Raw genomic sequence first — 19,858 nt, forward strand, 5'->3', positions numbered from 1 at the left:
TAAGGCTACTGTCTCTGGAGAGATATTTTCCCCAAACTCACATCAGCACACAGATTTTGTACATTTTCTCCACAGAACTAAGATTCTAAATGTATGTGGATGTTTGTTAGCTTTAATGCATAAAATTTTGAAGAACTGAAACTTCTCTTTGTCTCTATCCTAGAATTCACAACATAGCCTTTGATAAGCATATTTTGAGGGTTACATACTACCATTTTTGGTGAAATGAAACATAAAATAGGGAGAAGCACAATGTGAAATTTAATAAAGAAAGAATGCCACATTTCTAGACTATATCTAAAAATAATAAAAGAATCACTAAGTTCATTCAGGATTCAGAAGACTTGACAAAAAATATTCCCTACCATTTCATTAGTGACCAACTTTCTTACCTTAGCTACTTTTTTTTCTCTATTCTTCAAATACTCTATTATTGAGTAGGCTCCAAAGAAGAATCAAGAGAACAAAACAGAAGTATCCTCAAGCTTATCCTTAAAGAATTCCCTCTCCCTCAGCTCTCTGGTTCTGGCTATCAGCTTGAGGGCCCAAGGAAGGAGGACTATTGAGACTGATTATTGCTTTGTGCAGGGGACTCATATCCCCTGCTCTTTTCTACCTCATCCAAGTATTCTTAGCAAGGGCAGCCAGGTGGCGCAGGAAAAAGAGTGCCAGCCCTGAAGTCAGGAGGTCCTGAGTTCAAATCTTGCCTTGGACACTTAACACCTCCTGGCTGTGTGACTCTGGGCAAGTCACTTAACCCCAATTGCCTGAGCAGAAAAAAAAAAAAAAAACAGACAAACCAAGTTCTTAGCAAATGGACAATAATACCACAGTTATTGTTGTCTGATGCTAGATTTGAACTTAGGAAGTTGAGTCTTCTTGACTTCAGGTCCAGAACTCCATCCACTGTGTCATGTAACTGCCCTAATACTACAGTGAATGATAGGAAATGGTTCCTAGAAAAGCTCTGTCCTTGGTCATCAATGGTATGAGAGGGAACAATTTAAGTTAAACATAAAGATAAAGGAGAGAAGACAGAAATGAAGAAAAATTACTTATAGAAAAATAGACAGGCAGGGAGAAACAGAACTGTGGTCTTTGACCTCTTTAAAAACAGCAAGCATTTTTGTTCTATTATTTTAAAACATAAAAATTTAATTTAAAATTGTCACCCCCGCAAATCACTTAATTACTTAGATGTAAATATTTTGTTTCTCACAAAAGATCAATATTTTCTTTTTTAAGATATCATAACAGGAGTACTATGTTTTTAGAACAGGTGTTGACCAGAACTAAAGTCAGACAGCATAGGTGAAGTCCAGATCTGTGACTCTCCAGATAGCTCAAAGAACTGAACCTGAGGCTAAGGACTTGAATATTTTCCAAGAAACATTTGGTTTGATTTGGTCAAGGTGAGGACATCCCCTCTTGGAATCTAAGAACATGCCCCTTTTGCAGTTATAAGGTAATTTTCATCTGTATTCATGCTGTTAGTCAGAACTTAAGGATCTAAGGACATTATTAACCAATTAGAAAATAAATGGGTTATTTTACAACTTTGGAAATATATGTTACTATCAAAGTTAAAATGTCTAAGGTATAAACAAGATCATAATAGGATGCAGGATTACTGTATATATGGTAAATAGCTCTCTAGAGGAAAGCTTTATTACTCCCTCAGGGCTTTCTTACAGAGTATGGATTTCTTAATTCCTACTGGAATATTTTTCATACACCACTGAAGACTATTAAGTACCAGATATTACATTATGTAGTTTAAACTTTTTACTATTGTATAAGAAAGACTTCCCTGTCGAGAAAACTACTCCTTAGCTGTTACAATTTTTAAAATATTAAAATGAACATTCCTTCAGGGTATGAGCAAAGCAACCAAAATTTGGAAGAACTTCATAACTTAACATATTCATCAATGTGTAGAAAATCTCTCAGGGGAGTGAAGTGAAGAGAGAAGGAAATATAACAGGAAGAAGGTTTTTTAATAACTTTCAGAGTGTTGACACAGGGCAAAGCAATGGTATTTATAAGCTTTTGCTTCCATTGGGCATTGATGTAAACATTGGACTAGCATATAGGGTGCTAGCAAGTTTAAAAGGAATAATGGTATTAAAAAAGGAGTGAAGGAAAAATGCATTAAACTTCAGGCCAGTTAAAGGTGCATTTGCTAAAGGTGGCCTATTAACTGTTCACCCAGGAGAGACTCTGTCTCAGAAATATTTAAAAGGCAATATAAATGCACCATTCCACCATTTCTGAGAAAATAGATGCCTTGTACAATTCTGGAGTCAAATATGAAAATAAAAGCTGATGGTCATTTTAACATCTTTGTTATAGACAGTTCAAATCACCTTTTGGTTAAACTGGATCCAGAAAGTTTAAACAAAATGGACTACTCACTTGTAGACTGTGCCTCCATTGCCATGACCGAGGGTGTCTCGATACCGTATGTCTTGTTCATTCATCTCCACAAGAAAGAAAGAAAAACAAAAGGGGTGTCATGCTGTGGATGGAAATGTCAAGGAAAAGCCACTCCGGGCCATAAACAACAAGCAGTCTGGGTCATTTCAAGTTCAGCTGCAAGAACGAGAAGATCAATACAACATTTGCTGTCCAATTTATAAAAGACGATACCAAGGGACAAAGTGATGGAAAGTTTAATGACAATTTGTTTGCCTGGGTCATTTCATTAAAGTTTGATAAAAGGTGTCAAAATGGAATGATATAACATAGCTCAAAAGGGTCAGGTCAGAGATACTGATAGGAAAAGGATCCCCAGTACTGCAAAGAACCAAAGCCAAATAGCAATGAACACAACCAAAGCCAGAATGAAAAAAGAAATACATACAAACCACAGATAATATTAGCATCTTACAAATGATCTATAAAGCAATCCATGTGAAGAATTCAATAAGTTAATACACAACAAACTAATTGGATAACCTACAGTGATTTTCCAAATGCAAGGTATAGCTGCACTTTGCAAGTGGTGAATCAGTATTAATATTCAGCAATAACATAGTGGCACAAAGCCAGGTAGAAGACATCCTATGCTGATGGAAAATGTCCAAGTAATGAATTTTAAAATGTACATGCTGTCACATATAACAGTGCAAAAAGGGGGGAAATGGCATAGAAATCTAACACCAACAAACTAAAGCTATTTTTGTTGATGCAATACACCATGATAATATTCATTTGACTTTTCAACTCTTGTGGTTCTATGCAATCTTTTCTAATACAAATATTAATCAAATTTTTATCACAAGTAGAAGGCACTTCATTTTAGTGCTCACTAAATAATAATTGAGAGTTTTAAAGTATTTTTAAATAAGCAATTACTGTTCACATGCTTAAGATCACTCAGAATCTATTTAATGCTATCAGTAATTTTCTACAAACTTGGTCTAGTCATTTAAAAATTCACTGCCAACTTTATCTATTCACTAAAACAAATTCAATAAAAGTCTTGTTTCCACACAGCTAAAGCCAGGGAAAAGCCATCGTAAGCCCTGAAAAAAAAAATTAATTTCCTGAGAATTGTATGCCTTGCATGGGCAGAAAATGGATGGAGTTTTTAATTCAATATCACCTGGAAAAAAATAGTTTGCTTTCAGACCATTGTAGTAATACTTTAAATATTTTTCTCTATTCTAAACTTCAACCAAATGAATAAACCAGAGCTTCATTTATCAAGGGAAATATTTTCCTTCTATACATTTCAGAGGTTGAGGCTTCTGAGAGCTGTGATAATTAAAAGTACAGTGCAGGTTACAGAAACAGCTTCCTTACCAAGCCATTCTACAAACAATCCTAAAAAACATATTGACAGATTAATGTGTAGAGGCCAGTTCAACACCCAAATTAATTGTAGTACAAACTGATTGATGCTATTTACAATCAGCTAATTGCTGCAGTTAGTTCAGTGGAGAAAAAAGACAAAGCAGAGAAATTGGCTAGTATCTTTTCCTATTGTGGGATTGTCTGTGGTTTATAAATTTTACATCATTAATGAATATATGGAAAAATATATCTTGAGATATTTGTTGGGAAATAATATCAATTTAAATTTCATCTGTTACCATTAGGTGGATAGAAGGCAAATCTAAGTTTTAGAGCACTTTAAAAATTTTTACTATTATCTTTCAAGTATAGCACATTTTAAAAGTAAAGTAATTTGAAATAAATCATTAACTTCTTAGCAAAGGTTCTGCTGGATCTCTTTAATGAAAATACAAAAAGCTGTAATTAATATATCTATTGGCAAGTCAACAAAATCCTATAATCCTTGTAAAAGATTTCTGAAATAGGTTAAATATGTCTCCAACAATGTAGTTTGTGCTATTAATTTTTTGCTGAGCAAACCTATATATAGGCTGATAATTTTTAGAAAAGGTAAATTTCAATCTAGTTCATGTTAAAATATTCATCAATTCTGAGTTAAAAGTTTTCAAATAGGATAAATGGGTCACAATCCAAGGTTTTTTGGGATTCTCCAGGGATAGGAAAATATAGCCAACATTAGTCTTCTCCATCTCTTCACTCCCAGTTTAGCAATTTCATGATGAGCAATCCAACTTCTTCCCACTTCCAATACACACCCTAGGTAGCATAACATTTCTGTAAATCAAAGTATCCCCCTCAGGAAAAAGTCAGTAATCTTTGGCCTAGAAGATCAAGACAAATCAAGAAAAAAGTGAATAAATGTTAACAAAAATCCAGCATATAGCTTTAATGCTGATGGGAGCGCGAGAGGAAAAAAGGAGCATTACTCTTTCACCTTTTGTCTTGTCCCAATTTCTAGCTTAAAAACCCAAGCTACAAAAATAAGAAGTGACATACTCAATACTCCTAATCTGGAGTTCAAAACATCCAGGATAAAAAGGCTCTGAAGTCAGAGAATCTGAGTTTAAAGAATATCACAGTTAGATTTAAGAAGACACTGGAAAACATCCTGATGATTTCCTATTTATGATCAAAATTTGCCAAGTTTACATAATAATAAGAAAACCAGGCATGATTCAATGCCATGTAATTTCTTAAAAAGTTTAACTCAAATAGAAGCCAGGGTAGGAAAATGTGTTTTTCTGCTAAAGGTGCATAGAGGAATCTATAGTAGTGATGTCTCATAAGTAAAAAGTAATTTTTTAAAGACTGAGAAATATTCAAATTTATCTGCTTTTTCACCTAAGAAATAAAATTCTGCACCAAAGAACAATAATGTATTTTAGTTCTGTGTTAATTTGAATGTTAGTTAATGAGGAATAGCAGATACTGACTGGGTAGAGAGGAAAAAAAGAAAGGAAAGGAAGAGAGAGAGGAGGAAATGCAGAAATACACACAGCTAACTATGAACTGGTAAGCCAGTAACCAGGTAAGTCCTAGAGGTGGCAGAAAGAATTTTCAGTGAAGAGTCAAAGAAAAAAAAAAGCTGGAAAAAAGTGACCAGTAGAGTAGGAATAATATATTATAGTACTTAAAGAAGAGTGATATTTAGATAGAAAAAAAGTTAATAGAGAGAGTAACATATGTAAGATAACAAAATGTGGGGCAAAATGTTACAAAAGATTTTTCTAGTTGTCTTAAAAGGAAATAAGTTCACAATGAAAGCAAAAGTACCAATATATTATGATATGAACTTTAGGCTTCTAAGTTAGATAAGAATTCAAGTTTTTCTCATTCAATATGAAGTTTTATATACAGATGACAAAATTATGTATGACAGATTTTCTATGTGGACAGTTTTTATAAAGTTAATGAATGTCTCAAAACAACTCAAAGTTATAAGATGAAGTTAAGTTATATATCTGTGATTTTATATTTGACACACCAGCAATAACAATTCCTTATCAACTTGGACTAATTGTCTAAGTAATGGGGAGAAGACAAGCATGGAAGAAAAGATTCAAGAACTTTCTTGGTAAAACTACAAACTGCAATCTGACCTTTCTTAGATACTTGTAATCAGCTGCAAAGCCAGAAACAATAATATGGAAGAGATGATACTGTAGACTGGGAGGAAGCAAATACATGCCAGAAAGCATATGAGATACAGAGCTTAAGTTAAAATGTCTAATAAATATGCAAAAAATAACTCATTTTACTTTTTTTTAACTAAAAAACTGGAAGGTTCCAGCATATACAGAGAATATAAAAACAATGATTCTACCACCAAAGACTAAAATCTAAACTTCAAAAGAGAAACTTGATTGGACACAAAATTAATGGAATTAATGGGGAAAAGGAAATAAAATTCAATTATGGATCAGCAAACAAAACATTCTTTGTTTATGTTTGCCTGTCTTTGGAAGAATCAGTGCTCATCTCTTAGAAATCATTAAAACCAAAATGCTCAATTAATCCTTATTTCATATGTAAACCTCTGACAGAAACTAAGTCTTATCAGTGGACCTTTGCTTCACAAATTGAAGCAATAACGGTTTTAGAAAGCAGTCACACTCTATGAGCAGACAATTGGAGAGATTTAGTAAATCCCACTTTATAGAGCAGAGACTAATCGGAAAACACAAGCCAGTCAAATGTTTCTTATGAACTGTTGACACTATATCAATGCTGAATCAATTGGTGGCATTTACTCTGAGTGACAGAAAAGAAATAAATATTTATATCACATAACCTATATCAATGAACCTAGGCAGAAAGCTATTTCTAACCTGTCAATATTTGATTAACTTGAAGAATCATGTCTCCTTCTTTTAATGATTAATATGAATTCCTTATTAAACCTAAGTGGAGACTAGTGGAAAGGCAAATCATTATTAATGCTTGAGAGCATAAACCACCAAAATTATAAAAAAAAAAAAAAAAAAAACTCCGCTCAAATGTTAAAGTAATGCCAAGTGTGACTCACACATCCCACACCAATCAGAGCCAGCATTCAAGTCAGAAGAAACATACCAATCCACCCCACTGCCCATTCCTACATGACTGCATCATTACTCACTTTGGGATTATCCAACAACACGTGCTCATTCACTCCACCATGTCCTTACTCACCTGAAGGAGCTATTTGGTCAATTTATAATATTCTTTTCTTTAATTAATAAAAAATTGAAAAACTAAAGGCCACATTTGAAAAATAAATAGTTAAGGCTATCATAGCCTTAAAATTTTCAATATTTTATGCCTTCAAAAATGTTCCTTGTAGAATTTATATTGTAACAAAGATGATTGACTTATGATTGAACATTCATAATAAACTTCTTCTTTTACCCCACAGTGGATAAAGACTGATGGTATTTAATTTTAAAAAGAAATCTATTATAACTAGTCTGCCACTACTTGAGCAGAACACATTTTTGCCAATATTTGTACTTCAGAACAATTTTAAAATAATTGTTTTATACTATAAAGGGTACAGGTGTGTTTTATAAGTGAATTAAATAAATACCAGTATTAAAAAAAAAGACACTGTGTATTCTATTCCCATATTTGTTTTGAGGCAAATTTTATTTCAAATTAGTTATAAATGAATGTATACAAAATAGGGCCAAATGTGTGCATTATATCCAGCCAATTTCTCTGGTTGATTAAACAAATATTTTAGATTATCAAATTTATGAAAATGATATATAGATAACAAATGCTCCTTGTTTGTATTTAGAATATAGGAGATCAAATTTATACAGTCTGTATAACATTGAAAAATTCACTTCATCAAGCTTATTTTATTCTATAGCCGCCAAAAACCTCACCAACCCTTTCTAAAATCATATTCAAAGGATTCTGTGCTAAAAAACAAACAACCAAGGTGTCCAGTGGCCTGCTGCTGCCATCGTCCTCTATTAGAGCCAGAGTCTATTAGGCCACAACGTTACAGGTGATAGTAAAGGACAAGTGTGAAGAGGCAGCTTTGTCTTCCTGACATGCTCCACTACCAGCACTCAATTCATGAAATGCCAATGAGGCTCGGAGAGGTCAGTGTGAGAAGGCACTGAATACGCATCTGAGATAATTAAGATTTCAGCCTTCGAAACATGGAGGGGAAGTGAACAGCAGTTAAGAAAATCAATAAGAGTCTTTTATTTGCAGTGACACAGATGTCTCAGTCAATAGAGCCTAATAGGCAGGCTTGATCGCAATGGACAGGTGCCTGCCTCCAAGGCTATCAAAGGGCTCCCACTATAACAAACATTAAAACTTATTTATGTTGCTATTGAAGAATCTAGTATCCTGTAGGTGGCTTAATTTACCAGTATACATTTAAAAGCATTATACTTCTTTAGATCCATCCATCTACCTGAATCAAAAATAGGGAGAAATGACTGGCCTAAAGGTCTACCTGTCCATCAATTGCTAGTTGAGGCCATTTGACTTCTGATGGCCTCCTGGGTAGACCAAGGTCACCTAGAGCCAAGGAATCGTAAATGCCAGAAGGTCTCCTATAATTCTGTTCCCCTAAAAAGCAAATGTTAGCTTCAAAATAAAATAAGTAGTTCAGAATGAGATGGTATCTTTCTTTCCCTTTTCTAAAGGCCCAAGAAGAAAGTAACTGGTGACCTTTGAAATGCAAAGGTCATCTGAACAACCTAGGGATCAACACAGTTATTTGAACTGATTAACTTTTTTTTTTTTTTTTTGAACAGAGGTGGCAGTAGGATGGATATGGTGCTTCAATCCATTGAGAGTGAAAATCCATTAGCACTATTTGAAAAATGTGTGGCAATCTCTGCCAATCAAATTAAACCACGTAATTCATTTATGACATAAAGATATTCTTGAACCGTATTTATAAAAACAAAATGGCTGAAAAATTGAACAACTATAAGTCACTGTTATGTTTACATCTTACATGTAATGACACCTACCTGGCCATTGGCTAAAATTTTTTTCAATTCAGCAGAAGACTTCTTTAAGCTGGAAAAGCAAGATATGTTCAATGACAAGGTGGTCTGACAGCATTAAGAATCACATTGAGAAACCGTAAGCTCAAAGTACCTTTAACATACAGATAAATGGGACACATTTTTTTAAACAATTCCTCCCATGTATTTTAAAATTATAAGCAGTGATGGTACACACAGCAAAAATTATTTATAAAGACCTTGGAAATTGATTACTATTACCTATTTGTCATTCATTAATTTGAACAAGTTAAAGCTCTGCAATAGAGCTTTACATAAAATGTAGCAAAGATATTTTAAGAGACAATTCCACCCTATTAGAATTTTACAAATCTATCTGTATCTATCAAGAAACTAACTCCATTGTTCTGGTATTTTTCAGTAAGACTTTATTATTTGCAGAGAGCTGTCAATTCATAAACTAGAAAGATTATTGTCTACAACAGGAGTGGGGAACATTTATAACATCATTTATGGGTCATGCAGAATTACCAACCTAAAAATTAGCCATCTATATTAGGTCAAACATTTAATTAACTAACCCCTAATGTGATGACTGGAATTGCGGTTGCCTTGGCAGGGTCAGATCAAATGATTTCACATGTCTTATATGGCCCATGGGTCAGACATTCTTCACTCCTGGTCTACAGTCTTAAGATGCTCTAAGGAAGCATGAATTATCATGGTGGCCAAAAGTCCAATTCTTAATTCTAGATACAGTAGGCAATGAAATTTTTTGTTGGGAAAAGATGATAATTATAGGGTTCATATGATCAGAAGAGCAAAGATTTAGAGCAAGAAGAATCCTTAGTGATTAACTGCTCCTATACCTTCACTTTACAAATAAGGATATTTTTCAAGGTTAAACAAGTCAAAATGACAGGACACTCAGGTCTAAACCTGGATTCTCTAATTCCAATTCTAGTCAACTTGTTTACTAGATTCTGTAGAATCATTTTCCCTAGGTAGATCCCCATGCATAGATATGTCTGTGTAAATAATTTTAATGCTACTTCTAGAGTTCCCTGTGAGACAATTCTTCTCCTAAGAGAGAAGTACCTGAGTCACTAAGCAGTTCAGTGCCCTGGCTGAGGTCATGTAGGCAGCATGTCTGAGACACAGGGCTAGAACCCAGGTCAGCTGTCTAGACATTATACCGTGCTGACCAACTAAGGCACATAAGAGGGAGTGACTTTTAGCTAGTAACTAGCAATCAGAATGTGAACCTTATTGATGCTTTCTTTTTATACTATAGTGCCTCATATTAGACTTATCTGCCAAGTTAAGGTATTATGAATGATAGAAAACTGGTTTATCCATGCAAATAAATGAGATTAATGAAATATACTAAGAATCCCAAGAATCCCTACAGATACTAGAGAAGAGAAAATGTTAATAAATTTCAATTTTACCACCTAGTTAATGAGTACAACAATTTCACAGAATTAGGTAAGTACACAATGGACAAAGATTCAGAACTAAGATAACTCATAAAACCTTACCATCTGTCACTGAATAAGAGGGATTATAACTCCAAAGAATGTTATTATTATTGTAGTAAAAAAAGTAAAACATATGACTGGCTTTCAAAGAAGGGTTAAATTTATGTAATTCAATCAATAAAGAAATTATTTATTATTAAAGGCTGATTATGTGCCTGCACTGTGCTAAACACTAGGATACAATGAAAAGCAAAGGGGAGTGGGGCTTAAGAGGCAGGGATAGACTGAAAAAGGCCTTCTGAAGAAGGCAGGATTTAGGTTAAAACATGAAGAGAAGCCAGGGAAGCTTAGGCACAGAAATGAGGAGGGAGAGCATTCCAGGCATGAAGGGCAGTCAATGTAAAGACATGCGATTGAATGCTCAAGTGTCATATATAAGAAATAGCAAATAAATTACTATCACTGGATAATAAAGTATAAGAAGTCTACAAAGGTAGAAAGCAGCTAGGTTGCAAATGGCTTTAAAGAGCAAATTAAGCACTTTATATTTGATTCTAGAGCTAAAAGAGATCCACCAGATTTTACCAAGTGGGACAAGATATATATTTTTAGCAAAATTACTTTAGCAGTTAAATATTAAAGAGTCAAAATTATAAGCAATTAATATCTAAATTATTATTCTATAAGTGCTCCTTAATGCTTACTCAATATACAACTAATATTACACAATAATTTAATTTAATAGTCACATGCCAATTTGGTGACAATAAGGAGAAAGAGATGTCTTCATACAAGCACTTCCTTTCAATGACCAAACACACAATTGGGATTCTGTTCTCACCTATTGCTTGGAAGTGAATCTGAAACTGCTGGGCTGCTATGATGAGAGGGCCCGGCCCGTGTATTCACCTGCAGGCAAAGAAAGAATCTTTATCAGTCGTTTGTGTTCTGAGGACACAGTTCTAATTAACCTGTAATTTGCCATAAATTTCTCATTTCACGATGGAGGTTAATTAGCTTGTTGCTAGGCATGCCCATGGTTGGAGTCTATTCGGTATGTAGGTTAAGGTTCTACATTACCAGCATATTGCATAATGTTCAGATCCTTGTTACATGTTAAATGCTTAGTTAAACAGTATTGAAAGGAGAGGACAACAGGAAATAAAAAAGGAGGGGTGGCAATTAATTGTTCAAGATCTACCACAGATGGGACAATTTAGTCACAAAAGACACATATGAGATATATCCAAAGATTAGATATGCATCTTAAAGTATCATGAATCATCAGGAATATAGGGTAAACAGCCACTGAAAGGAACATAAGATAATATGAGCCTTTTGGACTATGGTGAAATATAAGTAATTAGTTAGAAAATGATCAAGACTCAAAAAATAGCTTCTTTTTCTGTTTAAAGGTAGAAACATTGTTCTGTGAAGTAAAATTTAAAACATAAAAAAGAAACCAAAAAGGCACCAAATGAATATACCAAAAGGAGGATATTAATGCATTATAGTTATAAACCTAATTAATTAAATCAATTCTATATTCTGTCTCAAATTATCAGACCTAATTACCTAGAATCATATTGAACACATTTACAAAGAGAAAAGGATTTAAAAAAATGAAGATTTCACAAAAAAAAACTAGCCCATATCCAAACATATGTAGATATTAAACATATACTACAGATGATTTTTCCCCTACCTCCCTTTAAAAAAACTGCTTGTCAGAGCTTGAGAAAGTGCAGTTTTATTTGACATTTCAATAAGTGGAACACAGCATTACAAATCCATCTAACTTTACTGAAACAATTATTGAAATTCGTACCTTCAGGCCATGTATGTTCCGTTTCCCAGGAGGCTTGCAGGCTGAAACAGTAATTGACTAAATTGTAGAACACATCAGGGCCATTTACAAATTTGCTCAAAATGAATCGTTTAAAAAGAAATGAGGGTGACACCAAAATTAGCAGAGAGAAATGATTGAAAAGTGGCTCCCTAGACCCAAAGTGGGAATTATGAACCAGGGTTTTTAACTTGCAGGAGTGAGCATTTATAAATGCAAAGAGCTTTCTGACATTACCTAATATAAATTCCAATTTCTGCTTAAAACATACCAAAATCAAGTTAACTGAGCTAACATGATTAGATTCCTTTCATAACTCAAATTTCTATAATATCTTTTCACTCTCTTACATTTAATTTCCTCTATCATTTAAAGTATCTTAAAAATAAATGTTTCTTTCTTTGAACATCATCTGGTTTTTTTTTTAATTTCTTTCAAAAAGACTGTTGCAGGTTACAAGGAGCACTATTCAAGGTTAGGGATGTTTATATAACTGGGTTATATTGAAGCACAAAAATACCAAACTCATTACATCATGTTGTTTATAAATATTGACATATACTAATATTTAGATCTGAAGATGGAGTACCGGGGAGAAATATAATTTCTTTACATTCTCTTTTCCAAGTTAGCACTTTTCCTATTCAACAAATCCTTTTCTATCAAATGTTAAAAATACAAAAAAGCTCTTGGCTACATGTTATGAATTGTTTTCATTTGAAAACTATAGTGCCCTACAAATTGTATATTAAGGGGCTGTCAATTTTGATTGATTGTTTTAAGAAGGATAACCTTGATTTTTCTTCTCTTAGATGCACACGTATTTTACTTTTGTTTTGACAGTGAGAAAGAGCTAGTTATTAATCAGTAGTTATGAATAACAATTACTAAATATATCAGGTTTTTTTTCCCATTTTATTTCACCTATTTCCAGTACATTTGAATGTCCCAGTTTATTCTTTCAGCAGTTTGATAGTCTGATAAATATTTTTTGTAAATGTTTCTTAAAAGGAACATGCAAATCACATCCATTTAAGAATGAATATTTTTCTTAAATAAATTATATTTATATTATATATTATATTTATATATATTTTTTTTTCTGGGTTTCAAATATACTTTTCTTTAAGATGTAAATAAGCCTTTTGAACAAAACAGTGGATACATATACTTGATGCCAGGTTCTTGATAGGCCATCAATAGCTGCTAAAGGACACTAAATATATGTCCACTGAAGTATTTTATATGTAAATGATACTTTTAATAAGTTCTTGATTGTGAATAATGAACAGACTTTAATTTTTATCTCCAATTACTGGATTTTCTTGTGTGCTCATATGGCTTCTTAAACTATTATGATCAAGAATTTAAAAGCTATGCAAAAAAAATTAATTCCTTAAAATCCCAAAGTCACAGCAATCTGGTATTTTTGCACTGGATCTACAATTTCTTCCACATAAGAAACTCTCAGTAAGGAATTCCCTCAAGTAATACAGATGAGCAACTACTCTGTACCTGATGGTCTCAGGTACTAAGATAGACAAAGTCTAAAGGACTTGACCAGGATTAGATAGCCTGTAATCATCAGATGCAGAACTTATACTGAACAACAACAATCCTTCTCTTAATCACAGAAACTCAAGTTATTAAAAATTTAATGTTTTTATACTTGTTTATAATTAAAACTACATTTTAATTGTAAAGAGGACTCATAAATTTCAAATCACTATTCAAATATTCAAAGAAGCTATGTATATTGGAAAATAGGATTTATGTGAATGTGGTGAAATTGAACCATTTTTTCTTTCTCCCTATTAGGTCAAAGGCTTTTAAGACATGTTTGAACCTCAATTTTGCACATTTCCAAATCCTACTTGTCCATCTCACTTATAATTAAAGAGCAACAAATTATTACAAACTGCTAGAAATGTATGCATACAAAATCAAAAGAATTTTAGTAACAAGGAGATCTAGGCTCCCACAGTCTGAGTATTTAAAGATGACACAAGATAATCAAAGAGCTCATGACGTAGAAGAAGATCCTGGACTTGAAATCAGACAAATAAGCTCAATATCAGTTCTGCATTTTTACTGGCTTAGGACACTTTGGAAAAGTCATTCAATCTAAGCCTTAGTTTCCTCATGTGGAAAATGGACTAGATGAAGCCTAAGGTCCTTTTCAGCTTTGATATAGTATGATTATATAAGGCAATATAGAATTAATGAATATACACTAGCTCTGACATTGGCAATTTCTAGTACTTTGGAGTAGCTTTCCCCTATCTATAGCAATTGTTTTTGTTAATGCTCCCAATTATTCTGACCTTAAATATTTTAACTTTTATATCCTTCAAAATATGACAACAATAATATATTAAGATAATGTAGAATACTTTAAAGTATGAGATAAATATCAAGTATCAATAAAATACTGATATTATCATTAACAAACTAATAATTTTAAAATAGTCTAGTAAAAATAATCCTTCAGAATTGCTCAGAGAGAGCAATGCTCAGAGGGTATATCAGATAATTTTTTCAGTTACTTTCCATCTCTACAGCTCTGTATATCTATATTTAAGAATACCAAAAAACTTTTTGGGCAGTATGACTATAATAAACTAACTGAAGCCTTAAAGAAATTAAACTGAACTTGGAAAGTTTTAAGTATAAAATAAAAAATAAGACCACCAAAATAGAGGAAATTTTTAAAATTTCCTTTTCTCCCCCTGGAGTCATGATGTTATTGGTATAGAGCAATGTCGGGTAAGAAAACTCCTATCAATACAGACTTGCAAATGCTCAGTAATTTGTAGTTTTATTGTAGGATAAGATAGGATAAAGTGACTTGCCTAGGATCACATAGCTAATATAGTACTTAAATTAATTCTTTATAATATTGTAAAAATAATGTTTGTTACATTATAACTAGCATATTGATAATCTTGGAAAGAAATCAATAGAAATTTTTAAGATGGAAAAAAAAATTGGTCTTCTGAAAGACTAAAATTTCAGTGTTGTTATGATTCCCAAACCTCTGTACATAATAAGTCAGCAAACTTTCTTTTAAGATCTTGTGAATAAGATTTCTATTGGTTAATTGTCCTCTTCAAACTTCAGTCACAAGTAGGAAAGTCTGGAATATTTTAACTAGAAAACTCATTCTATGATTATCTGTACAAAGCAACAAGGATGAGTTAAATTTTTCATTATTTTAATTGATTTAATGCTGAAAGATGTACTTAAAGAATTGAAATTTATCAATATCATTAATTATGAAACACTGATTCCTAGACAGGCAATAGATAAATTGGAAAGCATTAATGGATTAAAGTAAACTCTTCCTTTTCAACATTATCCAAATAAGGAAAAGGGTCCACATTTCAAATATTCACATCTGGTAAAAGACCAACATTATCTAATACAGAAGCAAAAAGACAACTTAGTTCCATGCATCACCTTCTGCCCCTATGTAATTTTTAAAAGGTTAACTACTAAACAACTGTGCATGTGAATTTTCCATTGTTTATAGAGACGTTTCTCCAAATTAACAAACCAAACTACTACAAGTTCTACCAATTTTTCCTCCCTTAAAAACTGTTAGCTAATTTTATTTCCCCACTGACTGAAAATATTCTACTCAATAACAGCACTCACTGGCCATCATCATGAGTCACAATTTACAAATAACTAGAATTAAAGTTATTCATTTGCCTTGGATTGGAAAACGTGAAAATCCCAAAGAGTTCTCTAAGCGTATATAAATGTGCACTCTGAAAACAAAATACAATCTAGTTAGTTTAATTTACTCTAGTAAATTAGATATTTTATCTGCCATAACTATAATATAGTCTGCAATCCCCACGATAATGAATACTTCTTTTGTTTTTTCAAATTAAAGAGCTAAACATCATGTTATGTGCATTTAAACCTTTGGAAAACATAACTGTTGATGAAACAGTTTACTGAAATAATCATTGTTGATTAGAATCTGTTAAACATTACCTCTTGGAAATATCTGCAGAGGCTCTATTAACTGTCCATTTACTTGCTGTTCCATTACTGTGGAATAATACTGCAAAGAGATTACAGAAAGAGATTACTCAGTAATGCATGAATACTGGAATGGACACTCATGGGTTGTTTAATTCATAGTACTTTTTTTTTTAATTGCTAATATACATATCAGCCTTGAGAATACTTTCCCCCTATTTGAACATCAAAATGACTATAGTAAATGCTTAGGTCTAAAAGTTTAGTACAGTATAATCCCCCAGATACAAACAACACTGATTTTAAAAAGTAAAAATGTTGATTAAAACTTTATATTGGTATATAATCTCTTAAAGTATTTTAAAATGTCACTTATTAAATAGAACATAAATGGATTTTAATGCTAAACTATTGTACTGCCTCTATTCCACACAACTCATGCCCCAATTTAGTAAATAAAGATATAAATGCTTCAGATCTGACTTTGATCCACATGCCAGCCAAGGAAACAAATATTTTGTGTGTGTGTGTGTGTGTGTGTGTGTGTGTGTGTGTTTCAATGAAAATATAATCTAGTCTAAATCATAAAGCCTGTTACATTAATGTATACTGTGAGAGGTTCCAAAAGAAGGTGGAATTAAAGCAATAAAGGATTACTGCCAAGTTCCAAGCAAGTTCAAACCCATCACAAAACAAAGAAGCCTTTATCCTTATAGACATTTTGTTATAGACCATTTTCAATGCACTTTACACTTGTAACAATGAAGAAACTTAGGAAGTGAAAATACTTTCAGGAATCTTCACAGGGATAATATTATTTTATTAATCATTATAATTAAAATTTGAGGTTAAGTAAATATTAATTTTTACTAGCTTATTCCTCTTAATTTGGCAATTGCGGGTCCTAGCATGAATTGTTAAAATCTAAGTGAACACCACACTTAGAGACAGCTTTTGTTCCTTCACTCCTACTAACAGATAACTAAAAATGTTCTTGATAGAAAAATAAAAACAAAAACTGCTGATGAAATAATCTGAGAGGGTACCTTCTAAAGGTACTCTTCTTAAGAGACAAATGATTACCATTTAGTTGCAACATTTGGAGAATATCTCCAATATCTTTGTTGACTTCCTAAAAAGTTTCTCACTACATATAATTTTACAGTACTTTTCTGCACAGTGTCATTCTTAAATAATAATTATTATATACACGAGAATTATTGAATCAAGTGAATTTTGTAAAGAAATACAAGGGATCATAAAATTCTGCATTATCTTGGGAAATCACAAGTAATACATGAAAGTCTCTTCACCCTTATAAAAAATAAAGTGAAGGTAGATTTCTGATAGCTAAAGGACTACAAAAATGTGCCTTGCTCTCCAGAGGCTTCAAACTGTAAAAGAGATCGGTTCTCTCATTCCATGACCCTAAAGACTTATATACATACAGTTTAAATGTGCACTACATCCTCCTTGGAATATATACTAAGGCAAACGTTTCAGGAGACTATATTCCTTAAAACCACAGAAATACAGCATTCGCCATTACTCAAACAGTGATGACAAGTAAATGAAATATCAATCATGTAGGCTGTCAACCTTTTGGGACAGCAATAACTGTTAACAAGTAGTCTGGAAAAATTGTCCGAAAATGACTTGTCCTCGGCACTTGAGTGTTTGAGGTTTCCATGGAAAATTAAGATGCCAGTGGCTATTTGGAACATTGCTCAGGTATTCTTTTTAATGGAAAATTTGCCAGTTATTGATCCACAGCATGTACCCCTTGCTTCTGGAAAGCTGCAAGCAACTTTCCAATCAGTGGCTGTCAAAAAAATTACGGCCTTTTTATACTGATACAAGACAACAGCAGCAGTGCTGCTCTCCCATACTTAATGCTTTTCTTTAATTAACTGCTATGTACAATAGGTAAGTAATTTCAGTTGCCATTTCAACACATTTCTAGAAACCAAAGCAAACAAAATCTTCTTATGTCTTAATATAACAAATTAATTATAGAGGTGTCTGAAAACGGTGCTTGGGGTCAAGTTTGAAAACAAATACCCTTAAATGTAAAGGGTGAGAACAGGTGCAATGCATTTTTTCCTACTATAAAACCTTGCATGCATGAAATTGGCCTGTTTTCTTGTTTTATTTCTCTACCTCACAAATAAATAAAAATTCTGTCTTTTCACTTTAGAGCTTTGGCATATAATTGATAAAATTTGACTACTGGTGTCACTGCAAAATTTCTGGAAATTTACATTTCTTTTTATACAGGTAACTATTCTCACAATTACCATTAATGGTGTTAAATAGCTAATTTACTAATTTTTCTAAAGGAATTTCTTTTTTTTACTGAACGCCTTCAAATGTGAAATAGACATTCTTCCACTAAAATCATGTATTATAGGGGATTCCCAATTAAGACCAAAGGGGAGAGAAGTTTTACATGTCTGAATAAAATAAACTAAATGATGAAGCTTTGTCATAAACAAGATCTCCCAAACTAAATTCTTAGCACTGGCACACTTTTAATACCATTTCAAATTCCAGGCTAGAATACTTTTATGAAGAAGAGTGAGCCAATTTCTGAATTGCCATAAAACTAAGTAGAGTTCCCAGGAACTCAGGCCCTAACTGTGCCTCTTCTATATCAAAAAGTGCTAAAAAAAAAAAAAAAAAAAAAAAAAAAAAAAAAAAACCAAAAAGGTACCCTTTCTTCTCTCTGTCCTCAAGTCAACATCTTCTTTGTGTTCTCTTCTTCTTTCCAAAATTTACATTTTCTCCCATCTTCCATTTTGAAGACAGGGAAGAGAGGAAGAATAGCCCCTATGTCTTTTTAAACAGGAATAAACTCATCAATAATTCCAAATACTAAATTACTAGGCTTGAAATGTACTTCAAAAAAAGGGTAGCCTCATACTATCAAGATACTCACATCAGCCCAGAAACACCAAAGTAATATTAGCAAAGTCACTAGCTGGATCCATAGTATTATATATCTATAATCCTATGTGAACACTTATAATCCTATATGAGTTCAGGGAATCACATGTGTGTGGTGTGTGTGTGTGTGTGTGTGTATGTGTGTGTGTGTGTGTGTAAAAGTCTTATTTTATCTACCTGCCAACATTTTTCTAGCATTTACTCATACAAAATTACTAGTACAAAAATGCTTCCTTAAATCAAAGTTAGTATTAACAGTTATCAAATTTATTTTCTGGTGTTTTCTTTCTCATACAATAACTGAGGCAATAATCAATAAGCTAACTAAGTAAAAATTAATCGGTTTTGTATTTGTTAATGGAGTCTCCTGAATGAGCTATTTTCAGTATCCCTCTGAGATGCTCTTAAAAAATTCTTAAACAATTTTAATAAGGATGTGACACAAACTTTAGTAGTTATCCAAAATCTAATTAATTTAAGACCGAGGACCACATTCAGCAAGGGGATAAGAAGTACATGTTTTCTGTGGCTATATTTTGTTTTGAGAGTTATCTAACAGTTTCCTATTTATAATCAACTTAATTTAAATTCTAATAGCAAATTCAATCAATGATTACAGTGGTTTTTTCCTTCTTGGAAAACTGGAAAAAATTAAGAAGGATGTTACAACACTAAAAGTACAATTTTTTTCCTAATGAAGAACAAGAAACATAAAAACTAAAAACCACAACAAAACCAACTACAACACTATC

At 32.5% G+C, this 19,858-nt stretch overlaps 1 protein-coding gene across 7 annotated transcripts in view; it reads right to left on the reverse strand.

Annotated features, from left to right (window-relative positions):
• The window catches only part of MAP2K5 (mitogen-activated protein kinase kinase 5), a 301,668-nt gene that overhangs the window by 225,332 nt on the left and 56,478 nt on the right, over window positions 1–19,858 (reverse strand). For all 7 annotated transcript variants that reach the window (XR_004232393.1, XM_012543497.3, XM_023498214.2 and 4 more), the window contains 5 exons: window positions 16,173–16,242; window positions 12,150–12,190; window positions 11,163–11,230; window positions 8,844–8,892; window positions 2,416–2,480 (listed from right to left, as the gene is read on the reverse strand). Coding sequence is in view for 6 of the 7 variants with exons in the window: in XM_012543497.3 (XP_012398951.1) it covers window positions 2,416–2,480; window positions 8,844–8,892; window positions 11,163–11,230; window positions 12,150–12,190; window positions 16,173–16,242 (293 nt within the window). In the remaining variant the exon portion in view is untranslated. The remainder of the gene's footprint in view (window positions 1–2,415; window positions 2,481–8,843; window positions 8,893–11,162; window positions 11,231–12,149; window positions 12,191–16,172; window positions 16,243–19,858) is intronic.

This window comes from Sarcophilus harrisii, chromosome 2 (assembly GCF_902635505.1).
Source record: "Sarcophilus harrisii chromosome 2, mSarHar1.11, whole genome shotgun sequence".
NCBI classification, from domain to species: Eukaryota; Metazoa; Chordata; class Mammalia; order Dasyuromorphia; family Dasyuridae; genus Sarcophilus; species Sarcophilus harrisii.